At 36.9% G+C, this 21,732-nt stretch overlaps 1 protein-coding gene across 4 annotated transcripts in view; it reads right to left on the reverse strand.

Moving 5' to 3' along the window:
- The window catches only part of tacr1a (tachykinin receptor 1a), a gene marked incomplete at its 3' end in the record, with an annotated part of 305,040 nt that overhangs the window by 277,111 nt on the left and 6,197 nt on the right, over window positions 1-21,732 (reverse strand). The window contains exons 2-5 of one of the 4 annotated variants that reach the window (XR_014627890.1): window positions 19,173-19,367; window positions 5,027-5,177; window positions 2,940-3,136; window positions 1,832-2,609 (exon numbers count right to left, since the gene is read on the reverse strand). Coding sequence is in view for 3 of the 4 variants with exons in the window: in XM_084413153.1 (XP_084269279.1) it covers window positions 2,294-2,609; window positions 2,940-3,136; window positions 5,027-5,177; window positions 19,173-19,367 (859 nt within the window). Of the gene's footprint in view, window positions 1-105; window positions 2,610-2,935; window positions 3,137-5,026; window positions 5,178-19,172; window positions 19,368-21,732 lie in introns of those variants that run through there. The other 3 variants (XM_084413153.1, XM_084413154.1, XM_084413155.1) reach the window with 3 other exon arrangements.

The following is a 21,732-nucleotide window of genomic DNA, read 5'->3' on the forward strand; positions in this document are numbered from 1 at the left end:
AAACGGAGACTTGAAATCAGACACTTTCAGCTTCTCGTACTGACGTTTGCATCACAGCTGAAGTGAAATAAATGCAATTTTTGTCAAATACACAGAGGTTTCAGAGACATTTTCAATCAAAACTTTATGTGCTGCTAATACAGCGTCTGTTTGTACAAGAATAACGTTTAACATAAACCTATACTATTTAAATACCAATGAAGTAAGGTCTACATTTTTAATTTGATAAACATTACACAATATAACATCGCCACTACATGAATAACATTTTTACTGTTATAAAAACAGAGATTTGTGAGCATTAGTGAAACTGAAGGCGTAAGAATAAACACGAAACACATGATCGTTGTCGTCAGAGCTTGTGCAGCCACTCTTGAGAAGTTGTGCCGGCTTCTGTCGTCTGCTCTGCTTTCAAATCACTCTCGCGGTACTTTAATGCCAGGCATGCATCACAGTGATGTGACGTTGGCGCTGTCTCAAGTCGGACAACATTTCTAACCAGCATTCACTACTTCAAGTCAGCCACCGATCAGTCTACGCAGCACTGCATGAAGTCGAACAAGCCTAAAGCCTATATGCAACTCGAAAGGGACAACTCAAAATCACAACACAACTTGGAGGCGCAGGTCAGTAATCCCTAGCTCCATTTCTCGAACTCCTGGCCTGACTGAGATATTTCACATCTCTTTTATCCATCTCAGATATTCTGCAGCAGGTGAAAAACAATATGTGCACAAAAGAAGTATGTCCGAATTCATAGTAGGCTACTTATAAAAGAGTATGCAAAAAGTACCTGGATGACATACTACTTCCGGCAAGTATAATCCTCTCCCGTGGCCTCATGGGATAGTAAAATCATGTCCATCTATCATCGGGCTGCGTTTCCCAAAAGCATCGTGAGCGAAATATATAGTAGAGTGTTTTTTTACTATCTACTTAAGTTTATGATGCTTTTGGGAAGTGCAGTCCATTGTTTAATTTGTTTAATAAAGACATTACAGTTTTTTTTATATTATTAACGTTTTCATTCTTTATAAATGAGGCTTTTTGCTTTTTGCTTTCAGCTGAGAAGCTTTTGCCTCGATTCTCACTTGCAGTCTCTGCAGTTTATCACTACGTAATTTAAAAAAATGCATATGCTTTGCGATGTCAAAATTAATTTTAGCCTACTTAAAAATAAAATTGAATAATTTTGATCACTTTATGAGCACATTTCACTGATAATCACGCTGCTCATCTCCAATTCATTTTCCAATTCATTTTTCATTTTTCTGCTTCTCTACAACAGCAACAGTATCCAAAGTGGCAACAGTAACCAAGCTTAGTGAAGGGTCAATTAGGAAAAGAACACACAAAAAAAAAGACAAAGACAAACTATTTTAAAGTAAGCAACCGGGGTGAGAGAATAAAGAAAAAGAGACAGTCAGAAAAAAAAAAAAAACCTAGTATACAAATTCTCTGCACATTTTCCCCCAGATCTATTCTTCAGAGCAGCACAAAATCAGAGCTTTCACCAACATACATTTGTGTTTCCAGGCACACCTTCCAATTTGCCTGTGGAGGTGTTTATATTGACAACTGACATGGTTCATGCTCATTTCACAGGCTGGATCATTGCTCTAACTGACCATGAAGCTACCGTGACATTTTCAGTAATATAATATCTGCCCTTGTTTTTTTTTTTGGTTTTTTTTTGTCTTAGTCAGTTTAGAGTTTTTGAAGGCAGAATGTGCTTGCAGTGAAAATATGATGTGAGGTCTCAAATTATCTCTTCAATCATTTGAGCAAGGTGGGCCATCTTGGGTGATTAAGATAAAGTTTTTTTTTTTACTTATTCCTGTTTCTATAGTAGAGACCAATATAAGTGGCCATATTCAATATATACAGTATAATGACTCATTGTTCCACTGCATCACATATCCATTAATGTAAACTTTTAAAATGTCTTCAGTGATTGCAGGATCAATAAATCAGGCTCTCATTTAAGTCAGCACAATGCAATATGTCAATTACATAACTTTGGTAAGAAAGCATTACCCAAAAAAATCAATGTAAATGTTCCTCTAATCATAATCAAACCTCATGAATAGAATGTGACAAGAATGAAAGATGATGGATCATTTGAAATGAAAAACACTTGCTGTCTGTGTTCAACCAGCTAAAACACATCTGCACACACTCAAGGTAATCCTCAAGATTTACACTGGGGGGATAATTTAAGAGGATTTATCAAACGATTACATCTCCGCAAAAGATGGCGACATTCCTGCTTGACTCTTGTGTTTCTGTGCTCTTATTCCTGTAGGTTATTACTGGAGTAAAAGCTGGAGGTCTCCGACATGGTCTTGGAAATACTGCGAGAGGACGAGCCATTGGAGGGGCTGTGAGTTGCCGGCCTCCCAGCAGCCACTCTGATGCTCCCAAAGGTAACCTTGTGGCCATCTTCACACGGCTGCGTCACGCAGGACACGGTGCTCTCCATTCGACTGGCCCTGTACAAACTGGTCTGGGTTTGAAGGTACCGGGTGGACTTGAGCTCTAGACCCTCGTAGGATCCCTCAGGGACGCATGGACAGCAGCGGAATGCTTGCTTAAATCCGGCACGGAACCTGAGGATGCGTGCAGAAATGTAGGAGAAGAATAGACAGATGTGATAATGATGAGTTTAAAGGTGAAAACCGACTTCAGGATATTATTACTTAGTCTTTCAAAGGCTTTTGTAATGGATTTTCAGCATCTGAGTGAGGCGGTAAAACCAGGATACATTACAGAATAATACATCACAGCATTGGGCTGTATTCTACGGTACAAAAATGGATCATTTCGAACAATAATGATATTATAGCAAATATTACAGCGACTCTGGAAAGAGCTAGATGTGACTGTGTGTGTGTGTGTGTGTGCGTCAATTACTGTGTTTTCACTCCAGGTGAAATTACCTGTCATTGAGGCAGCAGTAGATAATGGGATTGTACATAGTGGAGCTCATTGCCAGCCACATTATAGTCAGATAGACCTGCTGAATGAAGGGATGCTCAAACAGGTGTGGGTAGAACTGGTAAATCAGGAAATAGACATGATAGGGGAGCCAGCAAACAGCGAACGTACATACCACCACAATCATCATCTTCACCACCTGAGGGTGAGGCAAGAAGAGAACATTTCAATATTGGTTATACTGTATGCCTATAAATACAGTGTCTGTCCTTCAAGCTGATTTCCTGGGTTTTGCATGCTGTCCACATTGTACGAAAACTGGCAGAATGCTGTCAGACATAATTTTCTCGACATTAGCTTTCAGGTGGTCCAATGGCCCAAAGCCACCACCAGCAAGCAGCACACAAACATGTCATTAAAAATGAAAATGAAATGTAATAAATAGAGAGCTAAAAATATGCATTGTGCAGAAGCCATGTCTCAAAGAGCCAAATTTCAAAAACAGCTTAAATTAACTAATTATATTTTAATGGTCATTTTTCTCTGTGTTTTCCCAAAACATAAAAATAAACATAAAATGTTTTCCCAAGCTTACTGTAATGTGAAGTGACAATAAGGCATATGCAGGTTGATTTCCCCCCAAAAAAATTATTCATTTGTGGCAACCTGACAGAAACATTGGGTCAAATAACGGCATGAGGTTAGGTGTTACTACTTGTTGAGGATGATGAGGAAAGTATTTGGGAAACCTAAGAATTTTTGCAATTCCAATTGGTGCTACTAGTGGTGCTAAAACCACATGCTACAGCTTTAAAGGTACACTCAGTAAAAAAATGTATTAAAAACAATTGCACATTAAGAGAAAACTATGTTTAAAATGAGGTAAACTCGCATAAAAAGAATACAGTCATATCAGTAGCCTAAAAGCTAAAAGTTTTATTTCACATGCTGTGAGTTGCATCATGATGGTTAGCATCTCCAAAACTGTTTCATTTAAATAACGCTTTTTAAAGCTGGAGTAAAATCTGACAACAATGGTATTTAAAACACAAATTTAGCTTCTTTAACTCTAATTACACATACAGGCTGGTTTGGCAACTGGCTTTTTTAACTGTAAGGCAGGACTACAGCGTTACGTTTTTTCCCATTCATTTTCATACAAGTTGATGTTTCATCACCTTAAACTGTCTCCGGAAACATGCATTTCTACTATGGCATCAGTAACCTCTTTTGTGTGATGCTGCATCCATGCTGTTTCGGCATGCTTCCAAAATGTCACCCATACTGGCCAATACAACACCAAAAACAAAGAATTACTGAGTGCACCTTCAAATAACATATTTTTCAGCAAATGCATTATATTTTTGCTAATTTTTTATTATTTTATTTAAACTGCAGTCAATAAGCTGCACCTGTCCGGACTAGGTCAGTGAAAGGTAGGTCAAATTCCTTAAACTACTCCTGTTCTACAACACTGGAGATTCCTGATCCATCTACAGCTTGAAGTGGGCCTGAAATCAGCATGAAACCCATCATGACACACGCTGCCAGAAGCCAGAGTGTGTAGTAGCAAATCACTACAGTCACCAGCAGACTGTCGCAGACTCTTTGATGTTTATGAGGCTCAACCCTAAAACAGGGACATTCAGGCGCTCCGAGGTAGTCACATTGTGTCATCATGCTGTATGTATACCAGCAATATGTGCTGAGAAAATAGTTTAAGATGTTTTGTGTAAGGAAGAAGAGGAAAATGTTAAGGCAAAACAATAGCAATAGAATGTAAAGTAGATCGTGGAGAGAAAACGGTTTATCTTCACTTCACATGCTTCAAGTGTGGTGAATGGGGCAGACATACATACACACACAGAATACAGATGAAAGAAGCAGACGGACCTTCTCCCCACCGATGAGTTTCATAGTGATTATTTCATGCGGCCATGTCTGACCCTCCTCTCCTTGCGTGTGAACTCTGTCTGCTCTGTTAACTCTGAGTTCAGTGTCTGACCTGGACTGTGTGTGTAAGCAAGTGTCATCATGGGCTTAAAGGATGATGGAAAAAGGAGGAACAAGAGGGTGATGTGATGAAGACCTTGCGTTTGGCAGTCAGCTGTTCTTGGTAACGGTCAGACGAATCTCCTGGGATCTCACTGGCCCACAGAGTCAAACCCACCACCAGGTAAGCACAGCCCATCACCAGGAGAGGGAGGAAGTAAATCAGCACTGCTACACACACAAAGTACCTTCAAAAAGATAGATAGATAGATAGATAGATAGATAGATAGATAGATAGATAGATAGATAGATAGATAGATAGATAGATAGATAGATAAGAATTTATATATTAATGTAACTCAAAAAAATTCTAATTTCAGCATTCTTATTCACTAACTGCCTGAAATCCTGTTTAACTAACCACTATGGTTTTGTGCTGTTGTTTTTTGCTGTTGCTTATAATGGACGCAGTTTTTGGATCCACTTTTACATTATTAGTATTTTTTTTTTTACCATTTTAATATGCAAACTGTTATTTTATTTATTTGGTTTTATTTTTATCTCCCATTTTTGAAATTCTTTAATATTTCTTTGCATATTAAAAGTGCAAAACCAAGACGAAGAGTAAAATGAGGGTACAAATTTGTAAATCATGGCCGCAAATAAGTTTCTTTTTATTATAAGTTTTGTGTGGGGATCTGTAAAATGATTTATTTCAATTAGAAAACATTTGGCTGACAAATGCATGTAAATGTAATCATTCCTTTAGTATGCTAAATGCAAACAGCATTTGCAAATAAATGACTCTGCAGGTGCAATTCATTCTCAGTGAATTCCTCCCGCAGATAGTAATGTATAACTTCAATGATTTTTTTATTTATTATTATTCATTTTTGCCATTCTCAAAACATTTTTGCTTTGCCAAATCTCTGTCACACTTGAGTCATTTTGCCTGTCTGGAAAATCAAGGCACAGTTCATTCCTTACCCCAATACACTTGTTCTGGCAAAGAGCCAAGATCATGAATCAAATGCAGAATGTCAGACATGTAAAGTCAAAGATGAATATATTACATATTAATCTCTCAACAGCAATTACAAAGTGAAATAGACTGCCTTTTTCCTTCGGTTCACAGTCTTACTGTATTAAAATGCACCACGCGTGTTAAACATGCTGACTTGCAAAACCATGGCCAAATGTCTATACAGTGTTTCCTTTTTTAATGGAACTGCTTAAAAATGTTTCCACATCCACAGATGAAAAATCACTTTTCTGAATGAATTTGAATGAATGAAAGTATGTAGCCTATGTGAACAGAATGAGTGTTAGAATAAGGCGGGTTGTGGTGTCACTATTTTGGCTCATGAATATTAATTACATGTTATGTGATTTTCAGGAATAGTTTATCCAAATATTAAAAATGTCATCATTTTCTCACCCTCATATCATTCCAAACCTGTTTGACTTTTTATCTTCTGCAGAATGCAAGCAGAAGAATGCTGGAGTCCAACAACACTGTACCTCATCGACTATATATATATAACACTGAGACAATAGTAGAAATATATATTATGTTCACAGCCCTTTTTAGGACAACTAAACAGCCAATTAATAGAAATAAATTGAGGCTGGAACTGACAAATTCCCATAAATGTACCATTTCAAACACAGTTTGAGATATGTTGCTAAAATCCTTTCTAAAATGTTCCTGATGTTCTCTAAGAGCAGACAGTAAACACCTAAGAGCCAGACTGAGAGATACTCATATAAGAAATGCCACCTGCCACTCTGAAGACAACACAGAGGTCTCTGTAATATTGTTGCTTCCAGTGATTCTCTCCATGAGGGAGCTGAAAAACAAGGCCATGATTAATTATACTAGCATTCTTTCATATTCCTTAGTGACACAGGTGGAATGCTGTCATCAGGAGAATTGTACTTGGCCCCATTCACCCCCTTCCTCTAACTAACAGCTTCTCCATGATGGAACAGCACAATAAGGTACAGCACAAAGGAATTCTGATGAGTAAAGCAAGGCTGTCCAGGCACCTAACACTGACCACAGATTATGTCTCGTTCATCATTTCTCTAGCAGTTGAGTGCAATCAGGAAAACAGGAGTAGCCTAAAAGAGAAGGCGAGAGACTGAAAAACAATAAAAGAGTGATCGAGAGAGGGTGAGAGACTGAGGGGCTGTTCACATGACATCATTTTCAATGAAAAAAACAACGGCATTTTGGGTGCCTGAAACCGCAAACTTTTGAAACCGGGTTTCTAAGTACACGTTTTTGAAACCGGGTTTCAGTTGAATCGAGTAATCCCAGAGTGCAGTCTGGACGATTGGGGCGGGGCGACACATTAAAGGGATGGTTCGGAGTAAAATCAACCTAGGGTCCTTTGCACCATGACATCGAGCCACACACCCCCCCAGAAGCCTTTTTTCCCTTGGTTGAACATTTTTAAAGTTAGAGCTTATTTCGAGATATCAGCCGAATGGCTCAGTGCAGGCGCTATTGGCTCCAAATTTGTATCTCGTAAATTACCCCACTAATAATTCCCAGAATGGTACTAAACTTCTACAATAGTACAAAAAGGTTCTGTACTCATAAAACGAGGCATTGGAAAGTTTGTAAGTACATCAGGAGCTGACGGCTCATGCTACTGCTAACCCAGACACCGACGTCACTTCACCCATAGATATCATATATAAACACTAGATGTCTTATGGCGCAGTCACTTCCGGCATCATCGTTCGGCCATCTTGTGACAGTGTTCTGTGCATTAAGGTGAATGATCAGCACGCACACAAATCCTCTTATCTCGCTGAAATCTTGACGGATTTACAAACGGTTTGGTTTCTTACAAACGTTATTAACGTGGCTATAATTCCGAATGCTTGAACATGTATGTTATAATTTTTCATATGTATGCAGTGTATGTATGCAGTGTCATAACTACATCTCTGACGTTTATAACAAACCAAACCGTTTGAAAATCGGTAGAAAAATGAGCAAGTTATGGTTATTTAAAAGTACATGCACCATTGAAGTAGTGAGCGAGTACACTGTGGCAAGATGGCCGCCACGTGCGGACGTCGACCTCCATTGGCCAGCAGTGCGCACGAGACATCTAGCCTTTATATATGATATCTATGACTTCACCGAGTTGAGAAAAGCACGTAAAAGTCCTGACAGAAAGCGATGCATAAGGATGTAGTGTAACGACGAATTATCATTTTTTCCGAAGTGTTGACAACTTAGTGTTAACTAATAATTGTTATAAACTGGTACTACCAACAAAATATTAGTGCATTCCTGGAACTGGGCGTTGTTACACTACATCCTTATGCATCGCTTTCTGTCAGGACTTTTACGGTTTCTTTTCTGGTTTGAGCGCCGATGACAACAGGGGAGAGGGGGAAGGTTTTATGATGTCTAGAGCATTTTGATTAAGTCCATTCGTTACATCGCCATCTAATGACCTGGCAGCGAAATACAGCATTTTTAGTCGTTTACGCGGATCCGTGTGAATGGGGATCGTATTGACAATTGTCTGTACGCGGAAAACTCAAAGGAAAAACTTCTCTGTTTTAAGCATCGTTGTCGTGTAAACGTACCCTGAGATAGTGATAGACAGAGAGAAGCATCTGCTAATGATCAGTTAATTAGGATAGGGTAACATTTCTCTTTCTAGTTTCAGAACCTTAAAACAGGTAATAGTGCCTTTTTACTAACCGTTTTATATTTATAATTAGATGGTGGGGTATTATTATTGTCATGGTCACCAGTTAGTCACCACCTCACTACAATTCCCATCATCCTCCCTGGCCCTCACCGGCATGCACTTCCTGTTCATTGTTCAGTTTCTAGCCACTCCTCCATTAGTTCATTTGGTTCAGCTGTATCTTGTTAGTTACTATGGTTACTGTCATTGAGTTAATTTGCCCCAGCTGTTTCTCGTTTCCCTCTGTGTATTTAAGCCCTCTGTTTCTCCCTGTTCCTGGTCTTATACATATTTATTGTTATCGGAGACTAGTGGTGGTTTGTTTTCTGTTCTTAGTTTTGAATAAAAGTATCCTATTATATCTCCTTCGCCATGTGCTATATCTCAACCACCTCACCTGTGACTATTATGCTGTTTTGGACCCCTTTGTTTTTCAATTTGTATGAACAAAAAAAGTTAAAACATTCATCAAAATATCCACAGAAGAGAGAAAATTCTATTTCTCTCTTCTCAAATGATGACAGATTTTTTGGATGAACTCTTAACTATACAGATTTAATCTTTTCAATCAGTTTATTAATATTTAAAGCTATATCCAAGCAAATGTAACACGTATATCTCTAGAACGTCTACAAGGTCATACAAAATCAAGCACATCTGCACAGAACATCAATTTAGTACATAGTTGAATTGTACAAAGTTTTGGCTCATAATTATCAATTACGTAATGCGGCTGCTGAATGGTTTAAGATTACCTAACGGCTAAAAAATTGAACAAATGAATATTAATGAGCTATGGTTGTGCCAAATAATGACAGCACAACCGGCCCATCTTGCCCCATCCTACTCATAACACTCATTCTGATGCCACGTATTCAGACTAGCAAGGTCAAATTCCAGAGAGAAAGTGATTTTTCATCTGTGGCTGTGGAAATTTCATCAACAAAATTGAGCAGTTCCTGTATGAAATATTATAGTAGTTAAGTGGAGAATTGTGGTCTTAAGTTATTGAGTAAATTAGAATGCCATATGTCAGAACAACTGGACAATTCACAGTCAGAGGTAATGAAGAGATGCAGCAATATGCCAGCCAGACTGATTCCTTTCAGCGTCAAAGTCAAGAATTGTTTTACTTGCGCTATGACAAAGTGTCTGACAGAACTGTGCTGGAGAAAAAGGCCGCCAGTTAAAAGCGATGTCTCATGCACAATCACACTTCCAAATTGGTTTCCACCTTTCAGAGTGTCTGTTTATTACCATGAGTGAACAGTGTGAGGGACTTTCATGCAGCAGTAGCTCACTAATGATATGTAAAATACAAGTTCCAGCACCAAATTTAGGGAAATGGATCATAAAGACCATCACAATATGTCTGTGGTTATGGATCATGATAAAATAACATTTGCTTTTTGAACAGATAGAACTAATGCCCAGGGTAGAATGCTTAAAATACAATCTATGTGGCTTTTGCCATCCAAGAAACAGCCTCCCGCTAATAGTGGAGGACATTTGCAGTGGAGGGAGAAATTAGCAGTTATTTAATTTAAACCAAACCCAGGATTTGGTCAAAATTTGCAATGTGACTGCCAGATGGAAACCTAATTATAAAACAAATAAAGGCTGTGTTTTCTCATTCTCACCTCTGCATGTCTTCTAATGTCTCCACTAAAACTCCACTGCATCTCAGCTTGAGGGGAACATTTGCAAAAACAATCTTTGAAATGTTCTTTCAGGATTTGGACACGTCGGTCAAATATCGGAAAAACAGGAAGGGAGAGAGACTGGAACATCTGATATGGTTTACATGTGTCGGACGGAGTGATTATACCTTATTTAGCATTGCTTTACGTCATATCGCTACCACCAAATGCTTGACCAATTATGGAATTCCCCAAATTACTTTGTGACAAAAATAATGTGGCCAATGGTGTAGATGGGGTGGTGAATTTTTCTTTTCTAAAGAAATATGTATTCTTTGAAATAACTTTATTTTCGTTATATGGAAATTGTTGAATTGAGCTATTTTAAAAGTTTAATTGTTTGTTGGCTCTCTTTAAATGCTTTAATTTTTATGATATTTTTATTTCAAAAAGTGAATAAAAATAATGTTAAACAATAAATTAGCATAATAAAATTGGTTAATATATTGAGAGTAATAAAATGTTATTTTTAAAACATTTATTATGGTGCAATTTGTGTTCTAGACAATTGTTTTATGCATTTTATTAATGTTTGTAGGGAGAAGACAAATGCTAAAGAAATGTATTACTTTTAATACAATAAAATCATTTAAAATGTTACAAAAAGTCGATTTAAAATAAATGCTGTTCTTTTGAACTTTCTATTCATCAAAGAATCCTGAAAAAATGTATCCTGGTTTCCATAAAAATACTAAGCAGCACAACTGATATTAATAATAGTAATAAAGGTCTCTTGAGCAGCAAATATGGATATTATAATGATTTCTGAAGAATCATGTAAAACTGAAGACTGGAGTAATGGCTGCATCAGCATAATACTTTAAAAACTTAAGATCATTTAAAAAAAAAAAAATGTTTTTATCATTTCAAACATGTGTAATTAATTGGCCTCTTTTTGTTGTTGCACAATTGCACCTTGTGTGGATCTCTCCAGATCTCTTTTTTTTTCAGCTATATAGTTGTTCTGTCTTCAGACGCCTCATTAATATTTCATATTAGTTGATATTTGTACATTAAAACATGGCTAACTCCACTGTGAGTTCTTCTGTAAAATGTGAATTTCATGGCAATTTGCTGAAATCAGTGCTGCACAGAGAGCACCCTTGTCAGAATCCAGACCGAGGAGAGCTCAATTTCCCCCTTTTCTCGCAAGAGCTGAGAAGGAGAAAGAAAGAGACGGAGGGAGAGAGAGATGAAGCCTGTGGGTCGCCCAAAAAGTTCCAGGCTAAGCAAACTGTAACAGACTGGCCACATGCTGTTAGTGAGCTGTCAATTGAGGTGAGTATGGTGGAGAATGTGTGACCCGCTATCAAACAGAGCCAGAGAACATGATGAAAGGCTGCTGAGATAACATCATACATCTCTGCATTTTTTGTAGTCACACTGAATTAAAATTTATTAAAAACAATTTTTTTTATAATGTAATATCTAGCTACCTACTATGTAAGTAGGTAAGTGTGTGTGTAAAACGGCCTCTGTGTAAGTGCGCTTTTGCAGTGTTAAGTCTGGCTGTTTATCTATTCTAGAGGATGAATAGGGTTATGGGGGATAATGATAGGCAGTATAATGCTGGCCCACCTCAAAGTCTCCTATTAGAGTGTGCGATTCGATCTCTTTAAAACCCTGGTTGTTTCTCCTAGACAGCAATGAGATCAAATTGAAGACTTTTGCTTAAAAGTATGGTTATTCTGCCATCATTTTCTCACTCTCATGTGATTCTAAACTTTCTTCTATGGAACACTAAAGAACATATTCTGAAAATGGTTTCAGTATTTTTGCACACTGAAAGTAGGGCTGCAATGTTAGTGTATTACTAAATAGAAATATTACTATTGTAATATTTCACTGTAAAATAAAAAACGAGTATATAAATGCATAATAATCATTTAACTATAAAATTACAATAGTGATATTTCTGGTTGAATTTATTTCTTCATTTTAAAACTTTCAAGCTTTTTATTTTTGGACAGAAAACCAAAGGTAGCCTTTAAAGGTTTTCTTTTCTTGACACCCGGTTTATAAGCGCTTCTCATTACAAGTTTGAGAAGATGGTTGATGCATGTTGCATTTCCAGATGCACGTTATAAGCGACCCAAAGTTGGAAGCGACTCAGACTTAGAGATTAGTTTGTGAGGAGCAGCATTTAATGCAAATCGAGATACTCATCTAAATGAACACAGTGCCATGATTCACTCTGAAACACGCAACACATATTAAGGTGAGACACGGCAAGCAAAAACATAGTTTTTTTATGTCTTCTTTCAGACTTGTGGTGAAAAAAAGTCCGAAATACACATTTAGGTCTTTATTTTATTACACTTTGTCTGTTTGCGTCTGTAGATTTCTCATAAATTCGACAAAAGTTGGCGTTCTTAATCAACATGCTGCTCCGCGATCGCTGTCTGCTCCCTGTCATCACATGCACTGCTGGAAAGCTCTCTCTCTCCTGTACAATCCTGTCAGATCCAAATATGGTCATTTCTTTTTTATCAGCAACCAATCGTGAAAGTAAAAGGGCTGAATGCGCAATCTCATTGGCTGATGATAAATCTTTAAAGCCCGTTTTCTCAAAATGACTTTTCTCTCATACTCCAAGTCCGAAATCTCCACTTCAGTAGCACCTATATACACCAAACTTTCCAGTCTTGTACCTAGCTATATTATGAAGACATTTAGTGGGATTTGTATATATATTATTCCTAGCCTGATTTATATAACATTTTATTCCAAAAAACATGACGAAAATCTTTTTTTAAGGCTATTGACAGTATATTCTGATTTACAGGATAACAAAAGTAGATATCCATAAATCCCTCTGTAATTTTTTTCCCATCTAATATGTGAACACAATGAAAAAATAATTTTTAACCTGGCTTTATCCAATACATATTTAATTAGATATTGCCTAATTTGCATATTTAAACATTAAATTACAAAAAGCTTGTAATACATTTTTTTTCTCATCTAGGTAATCAACTGGGAAAGTTTCATGGTGATATCTGCTAGTTACAAATTTTAACCTATTTACCTGTAGTGTCTCGCCTTAATTCAATCGCACCGAGCCATATCACGATTCCGATTTTTTTTTTTTTATCAATCGTGCAGACGTACAACAGGATCTGATGTTGTTTGGAGCCCAACTTTCTTCAATATATATATTTTTTTGTGTATATAGACTGAAAAGTCATACAGGTTTGGACAGACATGGGGGTGAATAAAACATGACAGAAATTTTGGGGTAGACAATCCTTTTAAAGTCAGCTTGAAACTGAAGTTTTCCTCCCTATTGTGACGTACTGTATATCCAAGTGAAAAGTCTTCTCGGACAAGAAAAAATGTAGGACGGGACGTGATTTTGCCCATCGGGAATTAATTGGACCATTGGAACGTTGTGGTCTCATGCATGTGACAGGTTGTCCTATTTCATGGTGACTTTAAATGAAACATAACCATTAAGTCTTTCTCTAAGCAATAATATTTCCTCTGGGTGGTCTGCATGTATGTGAAAGCAAAAGTATACTGTATGTAAACGTGTGTGAATGTTATTTGAGTAGCATACAGATAATTTGTCAGCACTTGAACATAAGCATGTGAGCTCATGTCAGGTATGTCGCATGTGAGCTTTCATAACACAGCGGACTATTTATACTCTGGCATGTGTCTGCAGTCTATTATAACACCCAGCACGGCAAAGCCATGAATAAGAGCGAGACAGTGCGTTGTCCAACACTTCAAAACAAATTCAAGGGCTGTAAAACAGACCTGATGTCATTTCTAATCAGACATATCTATTATGTTAACGCAAGACAGGTCTCATCTCAGCTTGGCACACTTAACCCATCTGTATAGTCATTATGGCTTCATTATGAAAATAATAAGTGCTACATCCATTCAGACATATCCATTGCTGACTGGATGGCAATGGCACTCAAAAAGTAGTTTTACAAAAGAGCATTTGAATATGAGGGGATTTATTTTCATTGAATGAATTTGATATTTACAATCAATCACAATCTATGTGTGTGAAATTTGTGTGAAGGTCTGAAGAAAGTATCTCATTTAAGACAAACAAGAAGACTGCAGAGATTGTTATGAGTGTATTATGAGTCTAATCTTTAAGCTGGTGTTGATGAATGGCACACAGCGTACAGTGCTGAAGACAGTTTGTTCTCCTGCTGAGTGCATCCAACCTCATGTGGCTCTGAAGATGTTTGTGTTCTGTTTTTACTTCTTGCATGGTTGTGAGATCAGTGATGCTGCTAGAAGTTACACCAGTAACATACATCCATTGCACAATATTTTTGCTTGTTTTTTTAGTTTAGAAATACCTCAATGTCTAACTCTGAAACATTTTCTAAAGAATGTGCACCAATTAGACCTTACTATTAATAATTTTTTTCCAGCTTAACTGGACAAATTAAGGATAGGTATATTACATTTTCTATCAATTATTGAAAAACCTCTGATGATGTCAGTCTGAGGAGGCAGGCTTTCCCCCAGTCTCATTTACTCCCAGAAATGTTTTTTCCCCCCAAATCTACATTAAAGTCCGCGTGAACCGGAAGTTGCAAACGACTTTTCTCCAGTGCTGTGACGTATTTCCCAGTGAAAAGGAATATTGAACAGAGGGCAGGGTTTTACTCTAGCGCTCCTCCTCTCCATCTCTCGCTCATTACAGACTAACGGTTTGAGGGGAGTGGTTAAGCGTTTCCCAAACCAAGCCGTCAAACCTACGTCATCAGAGAAGGAATGCCATTCCAGACCGGAAGCAACTTTTCCCGACTTTGATTAAAGATTACGACGGCAAACAATTTTTTTCTGTGTATTAACTTGCACGGATTAATTGTTCACCAGTAATATGCGCTAACAAAGTAAATAGGGTCAATTTTGATTTCAGTTGGACTTTAACACCTCACGGGAGTTTTACCCCATTGACAAAACCTTTTTTTTATTATTATTGTTTAATGCATAAATATATAAATATACATAATATATATATGTACACAATATATGTACATAATATACATAATACATACATATTTTGTGATGTTTATCCTCACAAAAAACTATTTGTCAATGAGGCAAGAAAAATAAATCTACTACAACATGTATTCCTATAAACAAGTCCAAGTTTACATCTGGTTTTAAGATGGGTTATCGGGGCAGGTCAGTCGAGACGCATTAGCATTTCCACCTGGTATTAACATGCATTTCAAATGCGTCTAATGTGACTACTTGTGTTTGGATTTTGTCGAGACACTCTCCTCTTATTTAAAATACATCACTTTTGCGGGAGAGTCGCAGGAATGGAATGGAATGAAAAGGATAATGAGGGTGGCTGCAGTTTCAGGACGGTTGAGCCTATAGAGCTGGTAAGTCCCGCCCCTTCCGCTAACCCCACTGGACCTCTATGTTGAAAAATCGTCAATGCAAGTGAATGTGAGAAAATAATTATTTTCTGGTCCCGTTTGAATTGTGCCATGAATGTGAACATATGTTGTCTGTGAATTTTTAATATAATTTTTCGTGTGAAGAATGCTACAATTTAGCGCGTAGAAGTTTGATACGGTTAGACTTTGTGTGAGAGCACTTTGTGGACTACAACTCTTCGCTTCCTAGTTTTTACATCAGACGAGAATCTGAAGAAAGAACAGCCCATTTGGTTTGAATGGTGACATTTGGGTACAAAACACACAGGCATCTCGATCTGTCTCCATAGATTATCGCAGCATTAGCACCGTGATTTGACAAGTGGAGGGAAAATGTGTTATGGGGTGACGTCACATAGGCGACATGTAGTCTTTCTCGTTATGTCTTTTCCACAACTGCTAGCCAAAGAATCATACAATATACTGTCAAACTCGTAACATGAAAAATTATAGAAAAAATTCACAGACAGCATATGTTCACATTCATGGCACAATTCAAACGGGACCAGAAAATAATTATTTTCTCACATTCACTTGCATTGACGATTTTTCAACCTAGAGGTCCACTTGGGCGGAACTTACCAGCTCTATAAGCCGACTTTTCACCATCCCTGACAAACAACAGACAGGAAGTTATTCATTTCCAATAGAGAATAGTATGGGAGCTGTATGGAGTTCTGACCTTTTGCGAGATGCTCAATTTTCGTATCCAATGTGAGCTTATAGGGAACCTTGAAATATTTGAACTGATAGACTAGATTTGAGCGGATAGACTGTACGCAACTGCACAACCGGATGTGATTGTTTTTCTGTAAATTTGACGCATGAATCCTTTTGACCTAAATAATTATTTTAGAATTACTACATAACTAGTTTAATTATCCATATTAAACATACTATGTTTTTCTTCCAGATGTATTGCGGGGTGTTTTGTGCGATTGTGTGTACATTCATTATACATTCATTTTACCATGGTGAATGAGCGAAAGCAGTAACGTCTACTTTTCGGCCAAGTTCATACCTCTGTGTAAACGCGGTCTTATTATCTTTACACGATATTGCTTCTCAAGTAAATGTATCTTGTTATAGCCTGTTACCTTTCATTTACCTACCTTTTTTGCCTATCACATATTTTACTAATCATCATAAATTAGGTATCATTTAAAAGCTTAAACACTCAAAATTCCTCCCGGGAGACCGTTTTGAAATTGGATATTGTATTACCAAGGAAATGGTCATCTCAATCCTTTAGGCAGGCTCAAATCTCTCAGTGGTCCAAATATCCAAATGTACTGAACTAAACAATTAAATTTTTTTTTTTTTCAGTAGCCTACATTTGCTTTACAGTAAGCAAACTTCTACAACTTGTTTACACTTTGTTTTTTAAGTGTTTTTACTAATATAATAAGTCCAGTGTCTTATTTAAAAAGGGACCAGTCTTAGGTCTGTATTCCAAAGCATTCATGAATTACAACTTTAAGTTCAGATCCAGGATGGTCAAAAAAGGGACAGCTAACAGTTTAAGAATATTTTTAGTGTAAAATGAGACAACAATAGAGATTTAGGTCTGGTTTCACTTAGATTTAGCCAGTATTAGGCTACATTTGTAGTTTTCATAAACGTGAACAAAAAAAAAAAACACATTACTGGTGTGAATCTTGTGACAAAACAATGGCAGTGACATATTTTAAGATATGTCAGTGCAAGTTGCTCTCAGTTAAAACAGCTCAAACATGTATTTTAGTCTGGGACTATGCTTAAGCCTTGTCTGTGAAACCGGGGGTAAGAATCATAAATGTTCCTTGCAGTTTGTGAATTGTGAATTATAGAAAAATATGTTGTACGGTACAAAAATGGATGTGTTATCTTCCTTGTTAGAAACACCAGCAAAAAGGTCTCATCTCAACTGGTGTGAAAGACACGGTAATGGAAGAGGGGAGATTGGGAAAAAAGTGAGAGTTTTCGTGAGTGAGAGAGAGAGAGATGAGAGAGAGAGATGTTGGGGTGCTTAAGGGAACTTCTCTGGTGCCTTAGAAAGCTGACTCCTTCACTAACTAACACAGAAGGACTAGCACTTCTCACTCACCGCAGTAAAGGCAGAGAGTAGGAGGAATATAACAAGTACACCAGAAAGTTATAAATGTAGTACAAAACAGAATATGAGTGAGAGGCAAAAACGAGGGATTGAAATGTACAGAGATGATCTAACAAAGAGACAGAAGAGAGAAAGAGGAACGAGGCTTTTAAAGCAGGGGTGATAAATGATAGTAACACCACTTTTGTATGGTGTCTTTCTCTGCAAATATATCTAAAAGAAGAAGAATCTCTAATTGTTGAGCAGAAGTTTTTATTTAGTTTTAGTGTGTTAAAATGAGTAATAATCCAGTGCTGGAAATTGTTATTGTTTTGCTAAGTGCTCATTGCAGTCGTTTATAACTAAGTGGCGGCGTCAATGTTCTCTCCGGCACACAGTTCTCAGACACACGCTCTAATCTATCACGTTTCGATTGCAATAATCTATCAAAAGAGCTGTTTAAATTACATTTACATATTTCTAATCTCGATTAACTTTTCAGTTTTAACTTGGAAATGAGCAAATACTCCACAGTAGATATCTGATATCTAAATCAGTACATCACATGCACTATTTATCAAAACAGTTCTCTGTTTAGCGGAGTTATTTGTGTATAATCGTATTTCGTGAGCTAAGCGGATTTGTGACATCATAACAGGCACATCTGTGCATCCCCCCCACCACAACTGTCCTCACCACATTTTAAAACAAAGTGCATGACGCCCATGAAAACTCTTTGCAGAATGATCTCAGCTTCTAATGGACCCGCTGTACTTGAACCCTACTTGGACGACAGCTTTGTGCACCATTTTCACAGCACATTTTATTAGACCTCAGCACTTCAGATTAATGTCAATCTGAATACAAGCCAACTTTCTGAGAGTATACCCCACCGTTTGGAGGAGTAATAGTCATTAGCGTATGCTCTTGTAAAGTCATTGTATTTACCCTTGGGCAAGATTTCCAATTATGTTTGCTTTAATAGTCTTGCACTTTTTCCCTTACTCTCTCTTAGGACCATGACTTTCCTGTGTTTAAAGTTTTCTTTAATGAAGCTCCTCTCTGTTGTTATATAAGTAAACACTTAGGGGGAAAGCAGCACTGATTTTTGATTACTCCAAATTAGAGAGTCATAAAGGTAATATTTCCAGCAATATCCGGAAACGGTGGTGAAATTCGATCTGAAAAAGAAATTCTCTGAGTCTGCACCTACAGCCATAAATCTCTGAGGCGCATATTAAACCTAAATATTTTCCAATATCAGCAAAAGGCAGCATGGGCGACAAGTAGGTTGATTAGTTAAAAGCGAGATGCTTACATCTTTTTGAAGTCCAGGAGAGTGTACTCAGGCCAGTCGATGTAGCAGACCACCCTGCCCGGCAGCTGGTCCGTGTCAGAGTAGTAATACTGGGGGAAGGCCAGCAGAAAAGCCAGAACCCAGATGACCCCGATCACCACCTTGGTCTGTGTTGCAGACATCCTCTGCTTCAGGGGATGAATGATGGCCATGTATCTGTGGAAGAACAAGACAAATGTGCTGAAAGCACCACATCTGTTGTATACTGAGGTATTTATTTTAAACAATCTTTTCTTTTCTTTTTTACTTTAAGCTTATTTCCAGTTGAACTTAAAAAAAACGATTATTTCATTTATAAAAATGAATTGTGAATATTCAAAATTAACCAAAAAAATACTAATTATGATTTTTTTTTTTTTTTTTTTTTACAAATGAATGCCAATACTTTAGTGATTCAGTAAATATTGTGTGTTCTAAGTGTTCCTTACACTCTTAAAAAAAAATTCAATTGGGATTTATATAGAACCCTAGGGTTCTTGACTCAATTTTAAAGAACGGTTTTTGCTAAAAAGGTTTTAAATTAGGAGAAATGTCTTAAATGATTGCATAATACTTTCATATTTAATGGGTCATTTACATTTGTTCTAGTGATAACGTTTAATTCATAACATTTAATTAAATCTAAAACTGATTTGAAAAATATATATATATATATAAATTAAAACAAAATTCATAAAATGATCCCATGATGGGAACTCCTAAAATGCTCTATAAATGAAGCGCCTGACAGAACCGTTTAAGGTAGAATCTTTTCTTCTAAGAGTATAGAAAACCTTGGTTGTGTAAATGAAGACAACCTGTCTGCTTGTGGATTTGGCTCTCAGCACACATTCACTCTTATTTAAAACCACACTTATTTTCCCACTGTGATCTTCTTCATTCATACGTTGCAGCTCGAGCTGTGCTTGAAAGCAAGAGATGCTGCTCTGCACGCTGAACAATTTAAGCAGTCAACACACATCAGTGACTTCATCACGTACACACGCACGTCTCCGTCCAGCAGATCTCAGTGGTATCAAAGATAAATCCTCTTAAATCATTTGCTCCAATATGGAGCTGTATCATTATAAAATGGAATGAAGCTCAGACAGTAAATCCCCCACACACAGCATTCAAATATTGAGTACAATAGTGGATTTGTGCGGTTATTAGTTTTGGGTTTGTGCTATAATGTATCATTGTGATAAAATGAGCTCTGCAATATAATACATAGGATCTGTTCCAGTTATCAGTTATATGGGCAGTGAATATTCTCTTGTGGCAGGAATTGAGAAAAACCATGCAGGACTCCATGTACCACTTTCAGACTGTGAGATGGTATTGAAGGTCAGGCTTTGTCAGACATTTCTTTGTTTTCCTTAGAATCTGTGTCTGGTGTGCATTTTTCTTGTGGTTTTAGCCACATACAATGCCTTGAAAAAATATAAAGACTCCCATTCTGAATTCTGAAAAACAAAATGTGTGGTCTCTACTACACGCTCAGAAGAAAAGATTCTATACAGAACCTTAAAGGTTTCTGTCAGGAGCTTCATATTTTAGGGGTTCCTATCATGAGATCATTTATTGATTTTGTTTTAATAATTTTTTTATTCGATTTTATTAATTAAACAGCTTGTAAACATACGTTATCAATAGAAAAAATAACTGTTAAACAATTATTTAATACATTTATCCTTATATAGAACCTTATTGCAAATGGTTCTTTAAAACTGAGTCAAGAACCCTAATTCTATATAGAATCCCATTTAAAGGGATACTCCACTTTAAAATGAAGATTCTGTCATCATATACTCACCCTCATGTTGTTTCAAACCTGTATGAATTTCTTTCTTCTGCTGAACAGAAAGGAAGATATTTAGAAGAATATCAGTAACCAGACAGTTTCTGGTCCCATTGACTTCCATTATAGTATATTTTTTTCCTACTATGGAAGTCAATGAGACCAGAAACTGTCTGGTTACTGACATTCTTCTAAATATCTTCCTTTCTGCTCAGCAGAAGAAAGAAATTCATAAAGGATTGAAACAACATGAGGGTGAGTATATGATGACAGAATTTTCATTTTAAAGTGGAGTATCCCTTTAACTTTTTTTGTGTTCAAGAGTGATAGGGTTGAGAACGGAGAATGATTCTTATTCGAATGATTATGATGTCTAAATTGTAGAAACCAATCTTCACATTATTTTCAAAGGTCACATTAGTGGCTGATTTAGCTTTTAAAACAGCAAATTTCGCAGAAAAGTAAGCTGTTTGCATCGCTGATTAGTGAAATTATCTCAGCATTTGGCAACAAAATTGCAGTTCTGCTTTAAATTTTTCTGCATTTTCAAATAATTGTTAATGAAACCTATTGGTTAAACTTCAGGCATGGCAGTAATGGTGTCTTTTGTGACGTCCTTCCATGTTAAGCAGAGCTCTTGATACGGTTGACTGGTTCACTTTTAATCCCATTATTGGAAAAGTGTCCTTCAAAGTGACAACTAGCCTCTCAGTGACTTCATTAATAAGTCTCTATCTGGTT

Source organism: Rutilus rutilus, assembly GCF_951802725.1.
Source record: "Rutilus rutilus genome assembly, chromosome: 7".
Taxonomy (NCBI): Eukaryota; Metazoa; Chordata; class Actinopteri; order Cypriniformes; family Leuciscidae; genus Rutilus; species Rutilus rutilus.